The sequence below is a fragment of the Oryctolagus cuniculus genome, chromosome 11 (assembly GCF_964237555.1).
Source record: "Oryctolagus cuniculus chromosome 11, mOryCun1.1, whole genome shotgun sequence".
In the NCBI taxonomy this organism is placed as follows: Eukaryota; Metazoa; Chordata; class Mammalia; order Lagomorpha; family Leporidae; genus Oryctolagus; species Oryctolagus cuniculus.
In genome coordinates, this window is record NC_091442.1 from 109,141,489 (window position 1) to 109,160,875 (window position 19,387).

The window sequence follows — 19,387 nt, forward strand, 5'->3', positions numbered from 1 at the left end:
CCCTCCAGTCGGCCAACAGAGGCTTTTACCGTTTGCCGCATTTCACCCAAAGAGAAGTGGAGCCTGCGAGAGAGGGACCCGGCCACTCGGATCTCTCACTCGGCAGCCCGCGTCTTTGCCGCGAGGACCTGCGGACCTTCGCAGAGTGGCCAGGCACATCTCTCCGAGGAGTAGGGGTACAGAGTCCCAGGCTGCTTTTACATCCACCACTTCATTGAATCTTTTCCCCAACCCCTGACGGGGGCAGCTTTGCCCCACTTCACAGACCCGTCCTCCCTCCCCCCCACAAAAAAGATTAAGGAATCTGCAGGGCTGGGATTCGAACCCCGCGCTGCAATGTGCCACGCCAGGGCTCTGTCCAGCCCGCATTCCGCGCCGCCTCCTTCCTCCCGCATGGTGACCTTAACTCGGCACGTGCTGGTCCCAACCCCCCCCCCCCCACACACACACACACATTATCCCACTTAGCCCTCTTTTGGGGGAGGGGTACTTTCCGAAGGATCGCGGGAAGCAGTGCCCAGCTTGGGGTCCCGGGTTACAGACCCCCACCCCCGCACGGCGTTAGGGACCCGGGCCGCCCCGCCCCCCTCCCCTGCGCTGCCGGGCCGGCGCTGCCTCTGTCCATGGTCAAAGCACCCGGGTAATCCGCCTTTCTCTTCCGCCCGCCAGCCCCATTCATATTCTAATCACAGCGCGGCCGGCCCGCGAACGGCCACTTTATCGGGGCCCGCAGGAGATGCAGCCCGGCCCCCCCACTTCCACTTCCAGCCCCCCACTCCCTCGCCCCCCTCGTCCTGCACTTTAAACTCCGCCGAGGAGGGGGTCCCTGGGAAAACCGCGTCCCTACCGGGCCGCAGGGGCTTCTCGCAAACTTCGGGGCTGGCTGGGGGCACTGGAGGCGAGGGGCGGGAGAGGCGGAGGGGGCGGGCGGAGGGAGGGAGGGCCTGAGACACCGCCGGACGGACGGACAGAGTTACGGGAAGAGTCACCGGGGGGGGGGGGGGGGGGGGCGGAGAGACGGAGAGGGGCAGAGTCTTGGGAGAGACAAAGAGACGCGGGGGGCAGGGGCTGGACAGAGGCGCAGGCAGCCAGAGAGCGAGAGCGGGAGGGAGGCAGAGACTGAGGGCAGAGAGCGAGAGACGGCGGAGCGGAGAGAGCTGGGGAGAAAGGGTGAGGGGCCTGCGCCCCAGAAGACAGAAAGTTCCGGAGGAGCCCACCAGCCCCTCATTCCCGCTTCCAGGCGGCCTTCGCGCCGCTCAGGTTGTGGGGTAGTGTCTTAAGACATCAGTTCCCCCTCCGCATCCTCTGCCATCGGCGCGATCCACCCCCACGCGTGTCCGCGGGTCCTCGTGGAAGGGAATCAGGACAGGGCCCCCCCAAATCTAACCCAGGGCGAACACGGGAGGCACAGGAAGAGAGGGGAGCGGGGCCCCACTCGTGGCCGCGCGTGCGGCTCCCCCGGCTCTCCGAGTCTCCTGCCACCCTCCCCCCCAGCCCCCCAGCCCCAGGCCTGCGCGGCGCGGGGCCCGATCCGGGGAGGGACCGGCGGGGGGAGGGGGCCACATCTAAGCCAATTTTGATTTCGCCTATAATGAGTGCCGGGCGAAGGCTGGAGAAGGCCTCTGGAACTTTAAATAAGAAAAACGTTGCTAATGCTATAATAGAAGGGGGAAGTCGGAGGGCCGGGACTGCGTCGCTCGGAGCCCCCCTTTTCGGAGGCCGCTTTTCTTATTCAAAACAGGCCCACAATGGGCTTCACAGTGCGCCTCGCCACGGCCCCATCTGACGAGCGGCCATTCATCAGGCCGGCTGGCCTATCAATGACATTGCTCCCGTCGGGGCTCCTATAAAATGATGCTTTTTCCCATGAAACATCCGCAAACATTTTGACGGGTTTGGCTTTGCCCGGCTGGATTACTGAGTGTCCCTGCTCGCTCGATCGCTGGCTCTTTCTCTCCGCCTTCCCTGCGCTCTCTCCCCGTGCCTTCTCTCCTTTGCTCTTCTCTTTTCGTTCCTCTTCTTTCTCTTTCTTTTTCTCTCTTGACTCTTTTATCCGTGTGTCCTCTCACTCTCGCCACCTCTTTCTCCTTCTCCTCTCCCTCACCCCCTTCCTCCCTGGGCATCGCTAGCACAGGGGATCCCCACGCATCAGGACTTTCGGGGGGCGCCTGCGCTTTCCATGGGAAGAGTATGCATTGTGGGTTACTGGAGGAACCCGACATGGATTCCACAGGTTAGTCCTACCGGGGGTGGGGGGCGTCGGAGGGGAGGAGGAGGGAGAAAGGCAACTTTTAGAAAGAGTTTGCAAAAAGTTCAGACGGGTCAACTTGACAGTTGGAATCCCAGGAAAGAAGGCAGAGCGCCCAGTTTTTAATCCCGCGCGAAGTGGATGATGCGTGCAAGTTTGTGTGTGTGTGTGTGATTATGTGTATGCGTGATTGTGTGTGTGTGTGTCTGTGTGTGCGTGCGTGCATGCGCTCGCTAAGGAGCGCGCTTTCGCTTGCCCTGGACACAAAGTTACGTAAAGATGCGCTGGCTCGCGGCGAGCTCGAGGTGCCACTAGGAGGAACTTCGCGAGCCAGCCGCCCCCTCCCGGGCCCGGGCTCCTCCCTGGGGTTTGGGGGCCCGGGAGTAGTGGTGCGCTCAGGGTCTCGAGGCGAGGACCGGGAAGCCAAGCGGAACGCCCCGAGGCGGGGGAGGGTGGCGGCTTTGCTCTGAGCCTAGGAGGTGGCGACCGAGGCTTCGGCTGCTGGAGACGCTCAGCTGGAGGGAGTGGCGGCAGCGAGCCCGGTGGTCTCAGGGAATCCGCTGCGTGGGGAGGTGGGAGCCTAGGGCTGCCGGAGGCGGCTGCAGCCTTCCTGCTGGCGAGGGCAGCCAACGACGCGCTGTAGCCTTGCTGGAGCGCAGGCAGGGCGCGGGACAGCCCGCGAGGCCAGGCGTGGCGGTCTGCAAACTGCTCTGTAATTGGGAGGCCGTCAGGTTTTAGGGTCCCGGCAGTCGGTAACGACGCAGGAAGGAAGTCAAGGAATCTCTTACTACGAAAAATGCCCAGTGTCTCCGTTCTGTCTTCGGTACAGTTCTCAGCACCCCCTGTCCCGGCATCTTTGAAGAGCCGCTGAACTTCAGGGTTTGAGTTACACTCCCTGCGGTCCTTCTCTCTCCCTTCATCCCGTTCGCAGTCTTCCCAGGCTGCTCCTATCCCTGCTCTCTTGCATCCTTGTGGGATCTGGGGGGCGGTGAGGTGCAGGGAGAGGTAGCGAGGCGGCCGTGGCTGCAGCCTGGGCCGAGGCCGGCAGCTGGCCTCGGAGCTGGAGGGGGTGCCTGGGAACTTGAGCGCTGCTGGACAGGGCAGTGCCGAGCAACAAGTGCCTTCCAGTCTCGCTGCCCGTAGCACATCCATGGCCCTTCCCGGAGCAAACTCCACTTGGATGCCTCCCCACCTCCACCCACAGGCAGCTTGGAAAGGGGTGTGGGGTGGGGGCATGGGTCATCTGGGGATCGCCCCAGATACTGTTTGTTCCGTGCCTGCAGAAAGATGCTTCGGCTGTGGCCCTGGTGGCCCGGTCTCCCCTGGGCAGGGGGAATCTATCAGCGATCTCCAGAGTCAAGTACTCATCCCATCCCCGCCGTGATTGCCCTTGCCCAGGTGGACGTGAAGCCCCACAGAGTCAGGGGCAAGGCCGAGCCCTCTCAGTCCTCCTCCTAGGTGTGATGCCAAGCGAAAGCAAGGGAAGGTGTCTCCTGCCCAGCGGCCCTGGCACAGCGGGCCCTGCTAGGGTCTCCAGGGCTGGCGGCAAAGCAGGCAGGAGCCCAGAGACGGAAAAGAGCCCTTCTTCCATATTTTTCTGCCCCGCACTTGCACAGCTGCATACCTGTTGAGCACCCCAACACGAGCAGCCAATATTTTGAACAAAAATTAAACTCCTCTCTGTAGAGTGTGTAGTCAAGTATTTATAAGCAGGGACTTGGGGTCTCCTAGCACCTGAGCCTGGGGTGGCCCAGCTGAGGTTTGTGGTCAGCCCCTCCACATGACTCGACCCTTTTGGGGAGCGCTGGGGGCTCTGGATGCATTCTCTTTCCTGCGTCACTGTAGCTGGTGTTCCTGGGGGGCACCTGAGCATCTCCACTTAGACTGCAAACACCCCAGTGGGTTCTGAAACCGCAGTCCTTTCCCCCAGCCACTCCTCCTCTCGAGTATCTGAGCTTTCCCCAGGTCGCCATCCTGAACTCAAAATGGGAAATGACAGCAGTGAGAGATGACACGAGATGTACCAGGTGACAGTCCCCTGGGCGTGCAAAACCCAAGCCCAGGAAAGTGCTGCTGGGGCTGCAGGGTCCCTCCCAGAGAATTTAATCCAATTAGCTTTTCTTCTGCGTCCCCCTTGTTATGTAAAGGTCCTTTCTCCCCGGCTTGCTGAGAGGAGCGCTCCCTGGAGCTGCTAGATTCTGCTCCTCTTATATAAGATTGCAGGAGACCAGAAACTTGAATATTACTGTTATTATTTCACTCCGAAAGGGCTCGAACAACCACCCACAACAAGTGCAGGGGCGAAGTCGGGAGCCTCCAGGATCAGAGAGGCCGGCCAGCAGAGCCACCGTCCCTTACTCTTAAAAGCAAAGTCCCCAAGTGTCTCGGCCCGGGAGGACTGTTTTGCAGGGGCCGGGGCTCTAGTGGCCGGCTTTGGGGCCACTTCAGCGTGACCTTCGGAAACGCGCCCCTTTGTTCCGCGCACCGAGCCCGTAATATATTCCTCGGGTTATTGCAAAATACTCAACAAGTGTAGGGCTAAAGACAATGGCCCCGTCGGGGGAGGTCGGAGAGCCGGCGCGCGCCTCCAGGGCCCTCGGCTCGCTCGCCGCCGTGCCCGACAAAGCAAAGCCAGAGGCGACTCTGGCGGCGACACGGAGCCCGGGCAAGCGCCACAGGCTGCAGGCGCACTCAGGAGCGGTGGACGCGCCGTCCGGCCGGCGCGTGGTTCGCAGTCGGCGAGGGGGCGCGCGTCTGTTCGGCCCGCGCTACAGCCCTACTCGCGCGCACCGGCGGGTGCTGAACCGCGCGTAGTCACCCCTGCCCACGCGGGCCGCGGAACGGGCCCCGTCTAGTCTGCCCTACTCCGGCGAGCGTTGCTCAGTTACTCAAGTTGCCCGGAAATTCGAGAACGAGGGGGTAAAGTGGGTAGAATTTTAGGCCACCGAGGACCTCTGCAAAGTGGCCCGGCGGCCAGGTTCGTCGCCTACGCACCAGAAGGGTCGTTTCTTGTTACGCGGGTCGGCGGCTTAGAGAGGGGACACTGCCGAACTCGAATTGGAAACTTCTGTCTCCACCCACTTTCTACCCACGTCTCCAGAACGCAGAGCTGGGGCGATCGAAGTATTCCTGACCCAGGCTGGGTCGGTGGCCAGGGCTAAGTGATCTACAGGGCCCCAGCTCAACACGAGACCCCACCCGGCTCTTTGGCTCTCTAGTTGGGGACATCCAACAGTGGCCTAGGCGCTGAGTCCACGGGGCAGAGCGCACCCCGAGGGAAAAGGGCCAGGGTCTCCTTCATCTTCCCCTAGCACAGCCTTGGGGACAAGGCCACCTTCTCCGGCCCCGGGAACGGGTGTGCGGACTCCAGGGGCCAGGGGCCAGAGGTGTGAGCGGTACTCCCGAGCCCAAACCCGACCGACTCGCCCTGCCGGGCCGTGCGCGTGTGTGGCCGGAGAGGGGGCATGCGTGCCCCCACCTCTGCCACCTGCTAAGCGCTGGGCCCTGAGTTGGCAGCAGGGTCAAGCAAATGTCGCGCGGTCGCGGGGTTCCTGGGTCCGGCTGCCACAGCCCTCGCCAGCGTGGAATCCCGCACGGTATTCCGCGCCGCGGCTGTGAACACCGCGGTTTTCCCATCCGGCCCCGCAGGACGCAGAGATCCGGAAAAGTTTGCCGGGGCCGCCGTGCAGCTCCGGCCTGGGATTTCCAGGGCCTCGCCCACCCCCCTCCCCAGCGCGTCGCCATGGAGACTGCTGGAAGTTGGTGGTGGAAAACAGACCCGGCGCAAAGCAAAATATTATGAGTGCAGTTGGGGTGACTTCAGGGGGCGGGGGACCGGAGGGCAGGAACGGGAGCCAGAGACAGGGGCGGACAACAAAGGGCCGAGTGCGCGGAGCAGAGAGCAGTTTGCGCGGGGCCTCCCCGCCGCTGTGTGAGTGCTGGACCATCCCGCTTCCCAGAGGCTAATTTCTCTCCAGCAGCTACACCTTTTCACAGCCCGACTGCGCGCCCCGGGCTCCCACCCCTCCTCTCCGCCTTCCCCTGCAACCTCCCTCCCCGTCCCCAGGGTAGGCGCCAGCTGGGCAGTGCGCCCGCCTCCCCAACAGCCGCAGGCTCACCGACGAGAAAGGTTCTGACGTTTCTTCCCCACGACCCGTGGGTCGCCCAGGATGAATTTCTCACCACCCCCACCACCCCCACTCAATACGGATCTGAAAGGGTGATGAGTTAGGATATGGCGGGAACCAGAAGGGCAAGGGGGTGTCGGGCCAGGCGCGGGAGCCTGGGGGGCTGGGGGGCTGGGGAGATGATCGTGTCCCCTTCTTGGTGCAGCAGGCAAAGCTCTGAATTATAATTCGAACTCAGCGGCTTGTAATGTGGCCCTAGGTCGGTCTTCCACCCTTGCCAAGATCACTTTTCATTGGCTGTAAAATGAAGGGTTAGACAGCTCCCAGGCTGAGATTCTGGGACAAGTGAAGCACAGCTCTATCCGTAGGCCCTTTGTGCAGGATGGAAGAAGCAGTACGTGAGCCGGTACCACCATCTGACCATTGCACAGTTAGTGAATCTCTTCCCAAACATATCCTAAGAAATTTTTGCCACTTAGGATTGTAAGAGCCCTTTTAAAAGCCCTCAGTGGCACCTGAGGTGCATTCCTTAACCTCCTTGGGCAACTCCCTGCATCCCCAAAGAATGGACTAAAAGACACTAGACTTTATGGGGCTGTCCCCAGTGCCCGTTTAGGAAACACTGTTATCCTTCTGGGTGGTGAAGCCGGCATCACAGACCCTCAGGTGTATTGGACAGAACACAACGCTGGCCAAGGGCCACAATGCTGACGTCAAAGAAAAACCAGGCTCACGGCCCCCGCTCAAGCTGCTTCTTGCACCTGCCACCCTCCGAGTGCTTTTCCTTTCCTTGAGACTCCACTGTGCTATCTGTAAATGAGCGGGTTGCTCCCAGAGATCGCTGTCGTCTACCTGACATCCTGCCGTCTGACCCCACGCCCAGGTCTGTGTGTGTCTTAGGACGTTAGCAGTGTGTGAAATCTGCAGGGCACGTGGTGTGCCAGATGGTTTCCTGGACATCAATTCTCAGGTCTGCACGAGTGAGGCGTGAAGCATAGTTTCTTCCCTCCCATTTCCAACAGTTGTAAGACCATGGTTCCACGCCAGATTGGTGTGTTTGCTTGCCTTGGTGTCTTTTGCCAAAATAGGTTGAGAAGGGATTCAATGGTGACATCACAGATTGGAATGTTGGGCAGAGTTCCACTCCCCCAGGCCCCCGGGCCACCCACCCTGTCTCCAGGTCTTTTAGGGCTCTCTTCAGCTGCACCCTCAGGGAGTCCCAAGGTACTCCAGGATGGAAAAGGTGGGAAAAATCACTCATATGTTAACCCCTTCCACTCTCTTTTAGATATTTGCAGTTTCAGGAAGCTTGGGGGAGAAAGAAGGAACCCCTGGAGGCATTATTTGGAGGTGTCAAGTAACAATAATATTTTGGATTTTCTTCCATCTCACTTCCTGAGTCCCTGTCGGGTGGCAGAGCCACAGTTCCTGCTGGTGAGGGCTTCAGAATGTGTGTGCTGAGAGAAGAGGTGGACACATTGGGAGTGGTGAGCGCTACAAAGGGCACAGGACAGTCCTGTGGGAGCCTAGAGGAAAGACCATGCTCTCTGGCTGAGTGCCCACCCTGTGTGAGAACTGGACCAGGCTCCTTTTCCTGCAGGGGCTTTTTGGGTCTTGCCATTACTCAGTAGTCCCTTTGGAAGATGAAAGGGGGTCTGGAACTTGCACCAGGTCACAGCTTGTACGCAGCAGAGATAGGACACTAGACTGGGAAAAGTGACACTGTTACAGTGCCGGGTCAGGGCTTGGTTTTCATGCTGGCCTTTAAGGTGGGCTTGAATGCCGCTTGGTGAGAAGGAAGTGTGTGGGCAAGGGTAGAGAATTGCAGGGTATTCTCACAGCTGTGGGGGATTGATCTGGGACACAGACAAATCTTGGCTTTCTTCATTCATTCATCTACTCAAAAAAACTACATGTCTCCTGTGTTCCCAGCACTGCATGCCAGGTTTAACAAAAATGCTGTCTCTGCTTGTCTATACTGTAAATTCTAGACCAATGAGAAAGTACAAAAATGGGAAATTTCAGTGAGTGGTAAGCCCCACGAAGAAGAAGTCTACCCAGAGGAATAGAGATAGAGCATGGTGATGGGAAGAAGGCTGTTTGTTATTCCCCCAGGACAGGTCTGCCCCAGTCAGCTGATACCTCTGGTCTAGATGTTTAATGCTCGAAGAGCAGGTGTAGTACCAAGTGATGCTTAGTGCTGCCGAGCCTTGGTTTTCTTATGGGACCGATACAACCATCTGATAGGGCTGCTGTGAGTGTGATGCAAAAGTGGTAATAGATGACACATACCAGTACCTACCGTGCGTCTTCGCTTGCTCAGCATTTAACTTAAACGCACTGCCGATGTCGTGCTCAGAACAACCCTCTGCAAGGAACTGGTGTTATTCAGGTTTAAATGAGGAGGGCAGGAGGCTGAAGGCAGAGTCAAAACTGGAAGCTGATGTGTTAAATGACCTTCTTCTGGGTCCTTGGAAGCTGGGCTGGCAAGGCCCACCTTGACTGCATGGGGAGTAAGATCATGCTTATCCTGTGTGCCTATCCTTTCTAAAAAAAATATTTATTTATTTGAAAGGCAGAGACACAGAGAGGGCTGGAAAGATCTCCTGTGTACTGGTTCACTCCCCGGATTCCTTCAATAGCTTGAGCTGGGCCAGGCTGAAACCAGGAGCCAGTAACTCAGTCAAGGTCTCCTGTGTGGATAGCAAGAACCCAGGGACTTGATCCATACTTGCTGCTTCCTTGAGAGGCAGAGCAGGCCTCAATCCAGACACTCTGATATATGGAATGTAGCTGTTCCCAGATGCTGTCTTAACCTTTTAACCAAACACCCACCAACCACCCCTTTGTTAGTATTTTAAAAACTAAAGTTCTTTGAATGCTTTTTATATGCTAAGCATATCCTAAGAACTCTACATACATTTGTTAGTTGGACTTTCAAAAACATATATATTCCAAAATATTTTTTTCAAAAAAATTTTTCAAATATATTGATGTTTTCTGTACTGTGTAGGCACATCCTCAATTTTAACATCAAGATACATCATTCTTTTCTAAAGGAATTATACCGCAGAAGGAATTTTGTTTTTATTTCGCTGTCTTTCCCACAAAAAAGGCATTTTACGTGCCTGTTTGCTGAGACAGCGTGCTATCTGCCAGAGGAGGTGAGCACGGCGTCATTACAGAGACACCACCTGTTGACTTGACACGGTGTCCTGGAGGAAAACCCTTCGGAGCGCTCAGCGAAGGCGGGTGCCACCCAGCCCTGCCAAGGCCCTCAGGCCGCCGGTGCCCTCTCGGTTCCGGAAGCTCCATGACCCACATTCTTCCCTCCCCTTCACCTCTACACCTCCTCCCCCTTAGACTTGTCGGCATCACTGTTTTATACTTGACTTTCCAGAAGTCAAAAAGTCGTCTTCCAGTGAGCCACCCTCTGAAGCACATTTTAGCAGGGTACAGGGAAAGGATTTAAGTCTTGCCTCTGTTGCATATATGGATAACATTTCTGTTTGTTCTGTTTCTGTCTTTAGAATTTGATCTTTACCTACATTGTGGCTTTTGGAGTTCTTGAAATGTTAAAGAGAAAAGGAGATCATAAAAAGCAGAAAAAGAATGAAATGCAGTGCTGTTTTGTTGTCTGTTGAATTTGGTCCAAATGTCAGCAAACAGGGTTGAATTGGCCTGGGCCAGCAGAATGTATGCTTTCTGCTGCGTCATAATCAATCCTCAAGTCAGGAACACTGAACATGCATGCGTAATGTCCACTTTTGTGGGTGGTCAATCTTCAGTAAGCATAAAGGCGTGATTTTCCCTGTACAATCGTAATTGTGAGTAGATCTGTGAACCTGGACCTGTTGGGTTTCTTGTACTGCGACTTGTGTGTTTTAATTTAAAGGGATCATAAAGACACCTTTGAAAAGGCTGCAACCCGAGGAAGGTCAGTTAGCACCCTGTGTCCTGTGTTTTCCAACTACCCACCCGTGCTGGACTTGTGTTGTTTAGATGCAGCCAATGTGAGGTGGCTGAATATAGCAGTTTTTTGTTCCATCGAGATGGAGAATTGCTACTTCCTCAGCATCGCTCCCTCACACCCATCATGCTGGGGGAAATGTGCTGTTGGTCAACACCAGTGCTTCCGTCTTTGAACTAGAGCTTGAACAGGGTTGTCTGAATAATCGAAAGCGTGCTTGCTCATCGCACCACCAAGCCAGCATCTAAATTTTGGGGCACAGATGCGTTTTGGTGAAGGAAATCATGTCAACATGTTTGTTTTGTTTCTTGATCCTGCCGTGAAATCATTGCAAGTTTCTTTTGAAGCAGGAAGTGTTTCTTTTCAATGCTTTATTTATAGAATCCATATATTTTTTTAAATGAGCCTGAGTGACCTGAGTTCCTTATTGTCTTTCTCTGGATGGTTACCTTAAATTTGGAGTGAATAAAAGTATTCTAAGTACTGAATCTGAATGTTCATGAACAGGTCAAGTTTGCATTGAAGTTCGGATTTTATAAAATTTCAGAATTGAGCCCATGAGTTAGACCCACCCAAAGCTATTTATGATGGAATTGATTAATCACTTTAGATGTTTTGCCAAGTTATCTTTGTAGTGTTCAGTTCCATGCTGAAAATAAATCTAGGGTGAGGCATAAATTAGGGTACTTGTATAAAGTTCTTGTTCCAAAAAAAAAAAATCAGCTAATTTTATATTGTCCTTATACAACTACCAAATGGACTAAAATCTCTCTTTCTAGGAGTTTTATTTCTTTTACTCAATGACTGCTTTTTCAAAAGCAAAATAGTTTCTCCATAAAGCATTGTTCGACATCATAGAAAATAAATACGTCTGGCTGAGAAAGCTCTGGGAGTTTCCAAGGAAGAAAGATTCCAGAAGGCTTGAGGCCCTCCGTTGAAACCTTACAACTTGTAAGCATTGGAAAGAAGATTTGTAAAGCACTGAGCAGTTGTTGTGAGAGGGCCTTTGGTCTCCGTGAACTTTTATTTTCTCCTCAGTGGGCAGAGTTTCTGAGGTTGCTGTGGTTTGGGTAAGGATCTTGTCAGAAACGTCAGGCTTTTAGTTAAAAAAAGCACAGCTTTTCTTCTAATCAAGGCTCCGTTTTAAAGTTTGAAAACTTTGTTGTGATTAGAGGAATGAATTCTTTCGCAGCTTCGTTGGGGTTTCCTCTGGGTGCCCAGGCTGCAGGGCATTCTTCAGCCGCGGCTACTGTGTAGGGAGGGCACCGCGGAGGAGGCTCCGGAGCCGGAAGAGCTCTCCCTCTGCCCAGACGGCACGCACAAGGAGAGTCTCTCGCCAAGGCCAGCTGAGCCCTGCAGGACAGGACAAACTCCAGGGTGAGATAACATCCGGAAGGGTCCAAGGATTGGAGAACCTCAAAGAGGATTCCCTGTAGATCCCGTGCACTGTTCATAGTTGTTTTTGCTATTGAGAGGGACTTTTGAAAGCACCCACTCTGTAGGAGGGTCTGTCAATGCCTGGCGATTCACAGACCCTCTTGAAGAAGGAAGGAATGAAAGAAGGGAGGGAGGAGCCAAGGGGGAGGGAGAGAGGAAGTGGAAGGCAGGCAGGCAGGCAGGCACGGAAGGAGGGCACCAAGAAAGAAACTAAAAACCATTTGCTCCTTGGCAGCAGGTGGCAATGAATTGTGTTCAAATGATCTTTTTTTTATATATACAAGTGAATCCCTTTTTGAAATCGGGTGGCAGATTAATAAAACTTGGAATTTTTTTTTTCCCAGGCATTTGGCTAAATATTTATACATGTGACTTCACTGAATTCTCCTACTGAACCTATGGTATTATTATCCCCATTTTACAGACAATGAAACTTAAGCCGAGAGAGCCTGTTTAACGTGTCCAGGCCAAATCACTAGTGTCTAACTGGAATTTGAACACAGATTACTCTCGTCTCCTAAAACCTAGAACTAGCAGGAAGACCTTAGAAACACGCATGCTGGCTAACTCCTCCATACATAGAGTTCAGGCGGTCAGGTCATCCCTAAACCTGCAGCTCCATGGGGCACCCTGTCCATGGGTGTCCTTGGGGCACTGGCTGCCACCAACACTGCGATGTGACCTGGGCAGCAGGCTGCTGGCTGAGGACACCCAGAGACTCCTTCCGCTAGGGGGTGGCTCTGTCCTCAGTGTGCCTTTCTTCTCGAATCCTTCTGCGTTTCTGAGTGGAAGCCGTCACTTCTGCTCAGTCGGTACCTCTCCATTTGCCTGTTGCTTTGGCAAATCTTTCATCTTAAGCACATTAGGGGCTTCACATCTATTTGCTTACAGACACAACTTCACTTTGAATGGGTAGGTTCAGTACACAGACCTTGCTGCTGAAATTCTAGCACTTTCCATCTGCGTGGCCTGTTAATTTGTGATCACAGGTTGAGTCATGCACAGTGCAGGCTGTGGAATCTGGTGAGATTGACGAGAAGTGGCTTTGCCATGGACTGGATGTATGAACATAGCAAGTCACGCAACTTCTCTAAGCCTCGGTTTGCTGCTCAGTAAAATGGGGTTATTCAGGTCCCCACCTGTTGGGATATTGTGAGGATTACATGAGGTGATGATGTGAAGGACTCAACACACCAGTGGTATATTGCACTAGCTCAATAAACAGCAGGGACTTTGAGTGCCACGTGCTTCTCCTGTGGTCCCCTAGTGGCTCTCAAGACACCACTCCATTTGGTATACACACACACACACACACACACACACACAATACAAGATTTTATAGGATTTGTTCTTCTACTCATAAGTGTGAGTTGGCATGATCATTCATTCCCATTTTACACTCAGTGAAACGGAGGCTTAGGGTGTTCCATTACGTGTGTTGGTTCATACGATGATTGAGTATCCAAACTGAGGTTTTCTGTGGCATCGAAGCTGCTCCTTCTCTGTTTCGATTATTCACTTCCACACCTGTTAGAAGCACATGGCTGTAAGGAAGGGGCCGGTAGTCTCCCTTCTACAGGGTCCTCCATCCTAGTTTCACCTCAAAGTGCACTTACCTCTGTGGGTCTAAAGGACAAGTTCTTTCCGCCCTTATTTTATGTGTTACATGAAGCTTCTTCATTTGTTTCTCAGGATTTCCGCTTGTGTCATCATTACTGGTGCTGACCACAGCGCACAGCACAGTGTCTTGCACGCGGTCAGTCCCTAATCAATACGTCCTTAACGTGTGGATCAATCAGCCTGAATAGCACATAGGATGCTGCAGCTCTTTGCTGCTTTCTGGGATGCCTGGCTCAGGCTGCATGCCAACAAGCACTTGATAAAGTCACTGCCATGAACCAGCTCTCCGGAGACTGCACTATGTGCCAGGCATGGTACTGGGCTACACCAATAACTCCTTATGTTCCCTCCTCCCTTCCGTCCTTTCCTCTCCTCCTTGTTGAGCTGTTATTCGGCATCAAGCACCATTCAAAGTATGCGGAATAAAGCACAAATCAGCTCTCTAAAGGAGTTGATGTTATTTCTCCTAATCCTGGTAATAACCTCACGGGATAGATTCTTTTTTTATAAGAAGGGAATTGAGGCCCACAAGGGTAAGTAATTTGCCTAGGGGCGCAGAGCTTCCTGGGCCCATTGCAAGGGGAGGATTCAGTGTCTTACTAGCTTCTAAGACTGAGATCCAAGAACCAAATAGCGTAACTGATAACAACAAGGGACTACAGGGGGATGCCTCAGGGGAGGGCCGGGTATAAAGACTGGCAGCTCAGACACAGTGCTTATCCTGTAAGCATGTTGCATGCTCTACTCACCTGATTCTCTCACAAAATCCTTGAGGTGCTGCTGATACAGACACAGGTTGAGTCCCTTGCTTGCCCTTAGGTCCCAAGTCAGGCTCCACAGTCTGTGCTGTTACCTATGACACTAACATAAAATTTAAAAAAAAATGAAAAAAAAAAAAAAAAGTGGTGACTCCATCACCAACAAGCAAGGATGTGGAAATCATAGTGGTCTACATTTCTAGAACTTTCTCAGTGCTGGACAGCGCTGTTCATGCCCTGGTCACCAAAATCTCACACCATCCCTGTCTTACATGCGGGGGTGGAGGGGAGGGGTGCTGAACTGTAGAGGTGTTCTTCTGCCTGAGCCATTCACCCAGTAAGTGGCCATGCCTTTGCAGTTAGTCAGTAAACCCACCTGCTTCTCCTCCTCCTGGTGACTCAGCAAATGGCTCAAAACAAAGAATGCTGTGCACTAAGTCGCTCGTGAAAACATTGTTGAAAATGGGAATATGAGCTTAGTAGAACATTGATGTCTAACCAACAACCATGGATATGTAGACTGGAACCACATAGGAAAAATCTGCCTGATAGGATAGGGAGAGGAGAAGGAATCGGAATTGTGCTTGCTGGTATGACAGCTCAGGCCTGTGCTCACCTGGGTGCGAGACGGGGGGGCAACGCAGATAAGGAGAGTCCCATTGCCAGGTTAGAGGGGCGGGGCTGTGAGCAAATATATTTCTCTCTTCAACATTTTATTTTTTAAGATTTATTTGTGTTTTACTGTCTCAACTATTTCTTAGCAATCTATTTATATCTGGAAGGCAGAGTGACAGAGAGGGAGAGGAAAAAGATCTTCCATCAGCTGGTTCACTCCCTAAATGGCCACAACAGCTAGAACTGGGCCAGGTGGAAACCAGGAGTCAGGAAGTCCACCCACATTTCCCACATGGGTGGCAGGGGCCCAAGTACTTGCCAGCCACCTACACAGGGAGCTGGATTGGAAGCAGAGCAGCCAGGACTCGAACCAGCACTCTGATATGGGATGCCAGCATTGCAGGACCCACTGTGACAAAACTCTGGCCCCATCAATATTTTAAAATGTAGTTTCCAGGCCATCATAAAACTGGAAAGTAAACAGCATTATGGCCAAGAGAAGGTTTATCTCAGAAGTTCAGCCTAGGTTGAAATCTGGTTGGAACCTGTAGCCAGGAATGCCTGCCTCCAGAGTTTTCGAGGGAATCCCCATCTTCTAATAGAGAGGGTGAGAAGAGATGGAGAAGAAAGAAGAAAACCAAACAAAACCAAACTCCTAAAACTAGAACAGGCAATGGTGTCAAGAATTGGATAATATCAGATGCCATGCAGAGCAAGCAGCCTCGGCTCCATCATTTGTGATTTTATGCTTTGACAATAAGGAGCCAGCATTGTGGCACAGCAGGTAGAGCTGCCACCTGCAATGCTAGCATCCCATATCAGAGTGCTGGCTCAAGTCCTGGCTGCTCTGCTCCCAATCCAACTCCCTGCCAACGTGCCTGGGAAAGCAGTGGAAAGCAGCCCAAGTGCTTGGGTCCCTGCTACTTATGTGGGAGACCCAGATGGGGTTCCAGGCTCGTGACTTCAGTTGCAGCCATTTGGGCAGTGAACCAGAGGATGGGAGAAACCCCCCCCCCTTTTGTAACTGCCTTTCAAATAGATTAATAAATAAATCTGAAATTTAAAAACAGGCTGGCATTGCGGTGTAGCAGGAAAAGCCACCACCTGTGACAGTATCCCATATTGGTGCCAGTTTGTGTCACTGCTGCTCCACTTCCATTCTAGCTACCTTATAATGGCCTGGGCAAAGCAGTAGAAGATGGTCCAAGTTCCTGGGCTCCTGCCACCCATGTGGGAACCCAGATGAAGTGCCTGACTCCAGGCTTGGCTCAGCTCTGGCCATTGCAGCTACTTGGGAAGTGAAGCAGTGGTTGGAAGACCCCTCTCTCTCTGTAACTCTGCCTTTCAAATAAATGATCAAAAAATTTTTAGTAACAGAAATGGAAACAAAGAGAAAAGTCTGCTGATCTTAGTGGGTGGTAGGTGGGCTCCCCTGCAAAAGTCGAGGGGAGATTAAATGTTTCAACCTGATGATGCAAGAACATACATTAATCCTGGAGCTCCCAGGAATATCTTCAGAGCAGAGAGCTGCTTTTACACTGAATTTATCTTAGACAGGAGATGGCACTGAGCACCTTAGGTTTAATTTTCTTTAGTCTTTCTGGAGACTTCTGTGGAGTTCATGATCTGTGAACAAATGACATTGGTTCACCCTTGAGAGTTTCCTCATTAATTCTGGTACCTTGCAAATAATGACCCCTTAATTAAACTCTTGGCCCAGTTTGGAATTTTCTGTATTGAGTTTCCCTAACGCGAAAACAACCACATTATCCGAGCACCTAACATTTGGTGTTAGACACAGCTTAGTCCTCACAATGGGACTTTATGCATGTTTGACTGTGGGTGTTGTAGTGTAGATAACTGCGCGGGTTTGAGTCAGATTCAAATCCTGGCTCAGTGGCCTACCAGCTGTGGGATGTGGGGCAAGTCATTGCTGTAGGAGGCAGGTGATGAAGATGATGGTGCCTGCACTGGGGCCAGCTTCAGGAGATCGCTATTAGTGCCACCCTGGGTTCACCAGCATCAGGCTGTGATTGAGAGCGCCCTCAGTTGCTGAGGCAAAGGTTAGACACGGCTCACGGGGGCCGACCAGGGGCATGAACGCGGCTAACTAGAAAGACGGAACCGTTCCTGATCTTTTCTCACCCGGGCCTTCCTTTCCATCTAACTACACCCACTGCCGTTCAGACTTAGACTGTTAGAGCGGATTCCTACCGAGGGCATCAGTAAGTCCCAATTGGCCTGAGACAATCCTGGCTTATGCATATGGTCCTGGAAAAATTGCTCCGAATGCTGCTTTTCCGTCTCAGAAGTGGCTAGGTCTGGGTGACAAGTGATGCGATCAGCCTCTCCACACCTCCTTCCTCTGGGTCTCTCCTCTTAGACTGGAGTTAGCAGCCCCACATGGAGCTGCTCCCAGAACTGTTTGCCCAGGTCCCGTTCCACCCAGAGACTGTCAGAGGTTCCCCACCACCCGTGGGATGAAATCCAGCCCACCGTGTGGCATCTTACAGAGTGCCGATCCAACAGGCACCTCATCGACCACATGGCGTGTTCAGTATTGGCCAGATGCTCTGGCTCCCTGTCAGTTTCCTGCATGCGTCTCGCTCTTCCCCCAGCGTCAGCAACTTTGCACATGCTGTTCCTCTTCCAGGAACACGCTGCCTCCCTCAGCCCCTGGCCCATGCCTTCTTCGCCTTAGCCGCCAGTGTGACACTACCCCTGCAAGAAGATGCCCGGCTCTCGTGTTGAGGTCAGACCACCCTTTCTCTCTCTCGTGGCACCCTTGGAATCCACGTGTCTATTTTTTTTTTATTATTATTTTTTGACAGGCAGAGTGGACAGTGAGAGAGACAGAGAGAAAGGTCTTCCTTTGCCGTTGACCACTCTCCAATGGCCGGCACACCCCGCTGATCCGAAGGCAGGAGCCAGGTGCTTCTCCTGGTCTCCCATGGGATGCAGGGCCCAAGCACTTGGGCCATCCTCCACTGCCTTCCCGGGCCACAGCAGAGAGCTGGACTGGAAGAGGGGCAACCGGGACAGAATCCAGCACCACAACTGGGATTAGAACCTGGTGTGCCGGTGCTGTAGGCAGAGGATTAGCCTATTGAGCCATGGCGCCAGCCCCACGTGTCTATTTGTGTAATTATTTACAGCTGATGCCCACACGGCACTAACTGTGAGGGTGGCGGCTGTGGCTTTCTTGTCAGAGCTGTACCCCTACTGTGCGTCCCCTACCTGGCACTCCCTAAATAGTTGATAACCGAATAGCAGGCAGGATGGCTATGGATCACTTTCTCAGCCAGGGCATTTCCGGTCACTTGTTCAAAGCCCTCCAATGCCTGCCCAGCACACTTGGAATAAAAAGCTCGAGGCTCTTCTGAACACTTGGGAGCCCTTCTGGACCATCTGACCTCATCTCCTGCTGCTCTCCTGCTCCTTCCGGCTGCTCCTCAGCCTTTGCACACCAACGTCTCATTGGAGAGGCCTTCGGGGTCCCCGCCCCCTCAGCCAGCACCCCCTTCTCTCTAGATCCCGCTCTAGGGCTTCCTTGTCCTCCCTGACAGCTGCTGCTTTTTGATTGGTTTGTGTGTCTCCACCCCAGACCAGGAGGGCAGGAGCCCCCTGAGAGCAGGGCCCTCATCTGCCATGCTCATCACTGGACACCCCCAAAGCCTGGCAAACAGTAGGTGCTAAATCCATACTTGGTGAGCAACAGAAGGAATAAAAAAGCTGGGACAGAGAGGGGCTGCCTCTTTGGAGGCAGAGCAGGGCCCCTTCCTGGAACCCAGCGGCCCCTGGGGCAGGGCCTGTGACGTCGCCATGGCAACCCACTGACCTGAGGGCCTCCCTGGAGAGGCCACAGCTGTGACCTCCTGGGACCCAGATCTCCATGGCAGAACCCAGGGGAGAGAGAAGACGGGGCTGGGGGCGAGCAAGCAGGAGGAAGGCACAGCCTGGCGCCAGAGGCGACAGCAGCAGGCCACGGCGTTATCATGGTTCCACTGGTAATGACAGGGCCTGGGGAGGGGAGATGGGGGCCCATCCCGACACCCCCCGAAGGACCCAGAGTAGCTGCCAGTGTGGCTTGTCCACTCTTATGTCGTTTTTCAAGAGCTGCCCATTCCTACAGTAGGCCCAGCATGGGGCCCTGGAAGGCTGCTGATATAAGAGCACGAGTAACCTCTATGGAAACCAGGTTCGCTGGGGGGATTAGGCCATTCCCCTCAGGTGCTGCCGAGGCCTGGACCCCCAGTGCTCAGGAGCCCGGCTGGGCGTGTTCTTCACGCCCCTCCCCACTGCTGAGCCAGCTGGCCGGGCCCTGCTGCCCACAGCCTTCCTGGCCGGATGGGGAGGCCGGGGCAAGCCGTTCCTGCTGGCCCCCTCCTCGCTCTTGCTCCCTGCTCCGTGGGGGCATGGGTCAGGGAAGCCAGCAGCTCTCCCAGAGCCCACCAGGCTGTCAGGCCTTTGTGTCTTTGTCCTTGGCGGCAGCCCTCTGGCCTGGAACGTGCTGCTTCCCTCCTTGGCCTGCCAGGTGCAGAGGCTTTAGGGCCCTGGCTGCCTGCGAGAAGCAGCCAGGCTGGGCTGGAAGCTGCCTTCTCTCGGCCGGCCG

The 19,387-nt window shown here is 53.8% G+C and overlaps 1 protein-coding gene across 6 annotated transcripts in view; it reads left to right on the plus strand.

The window, feature by feature from the left end:
* The first annotated feature begins 1,801 nt into the window (after positions 1-1,801).
* The window catches only part of RFX4 (regulatory factor X4), a 165,805-nt gene continuing 148,219 nt past the window's right edge, over positions 1,802-19,387 (plus strand). For 2 of the 6 annotated variants that reach the window (XM_070052804.1, XM_051846592.2), the window contains exon 1: positions 1,803-2,233. Coding sequence is in view for 5 of the 6 variants with exons in the window: in XM_051846592.2 (XP_051702552.1) it covers positions 2,191-2,233 (43 nt within the window). In the remaining variant the exon portion in view is untranslated. Of the gene's footprint in view, positions 2,234-7,464; positions 7,619-17,949; positions 18,783-19,387 lie in introns of those variants that run through there. The other 4 variants (XM_008257113.3, XM_070052803.1, XM_008257109.4 and 1 more) reach the window with 3 other exon arrangements.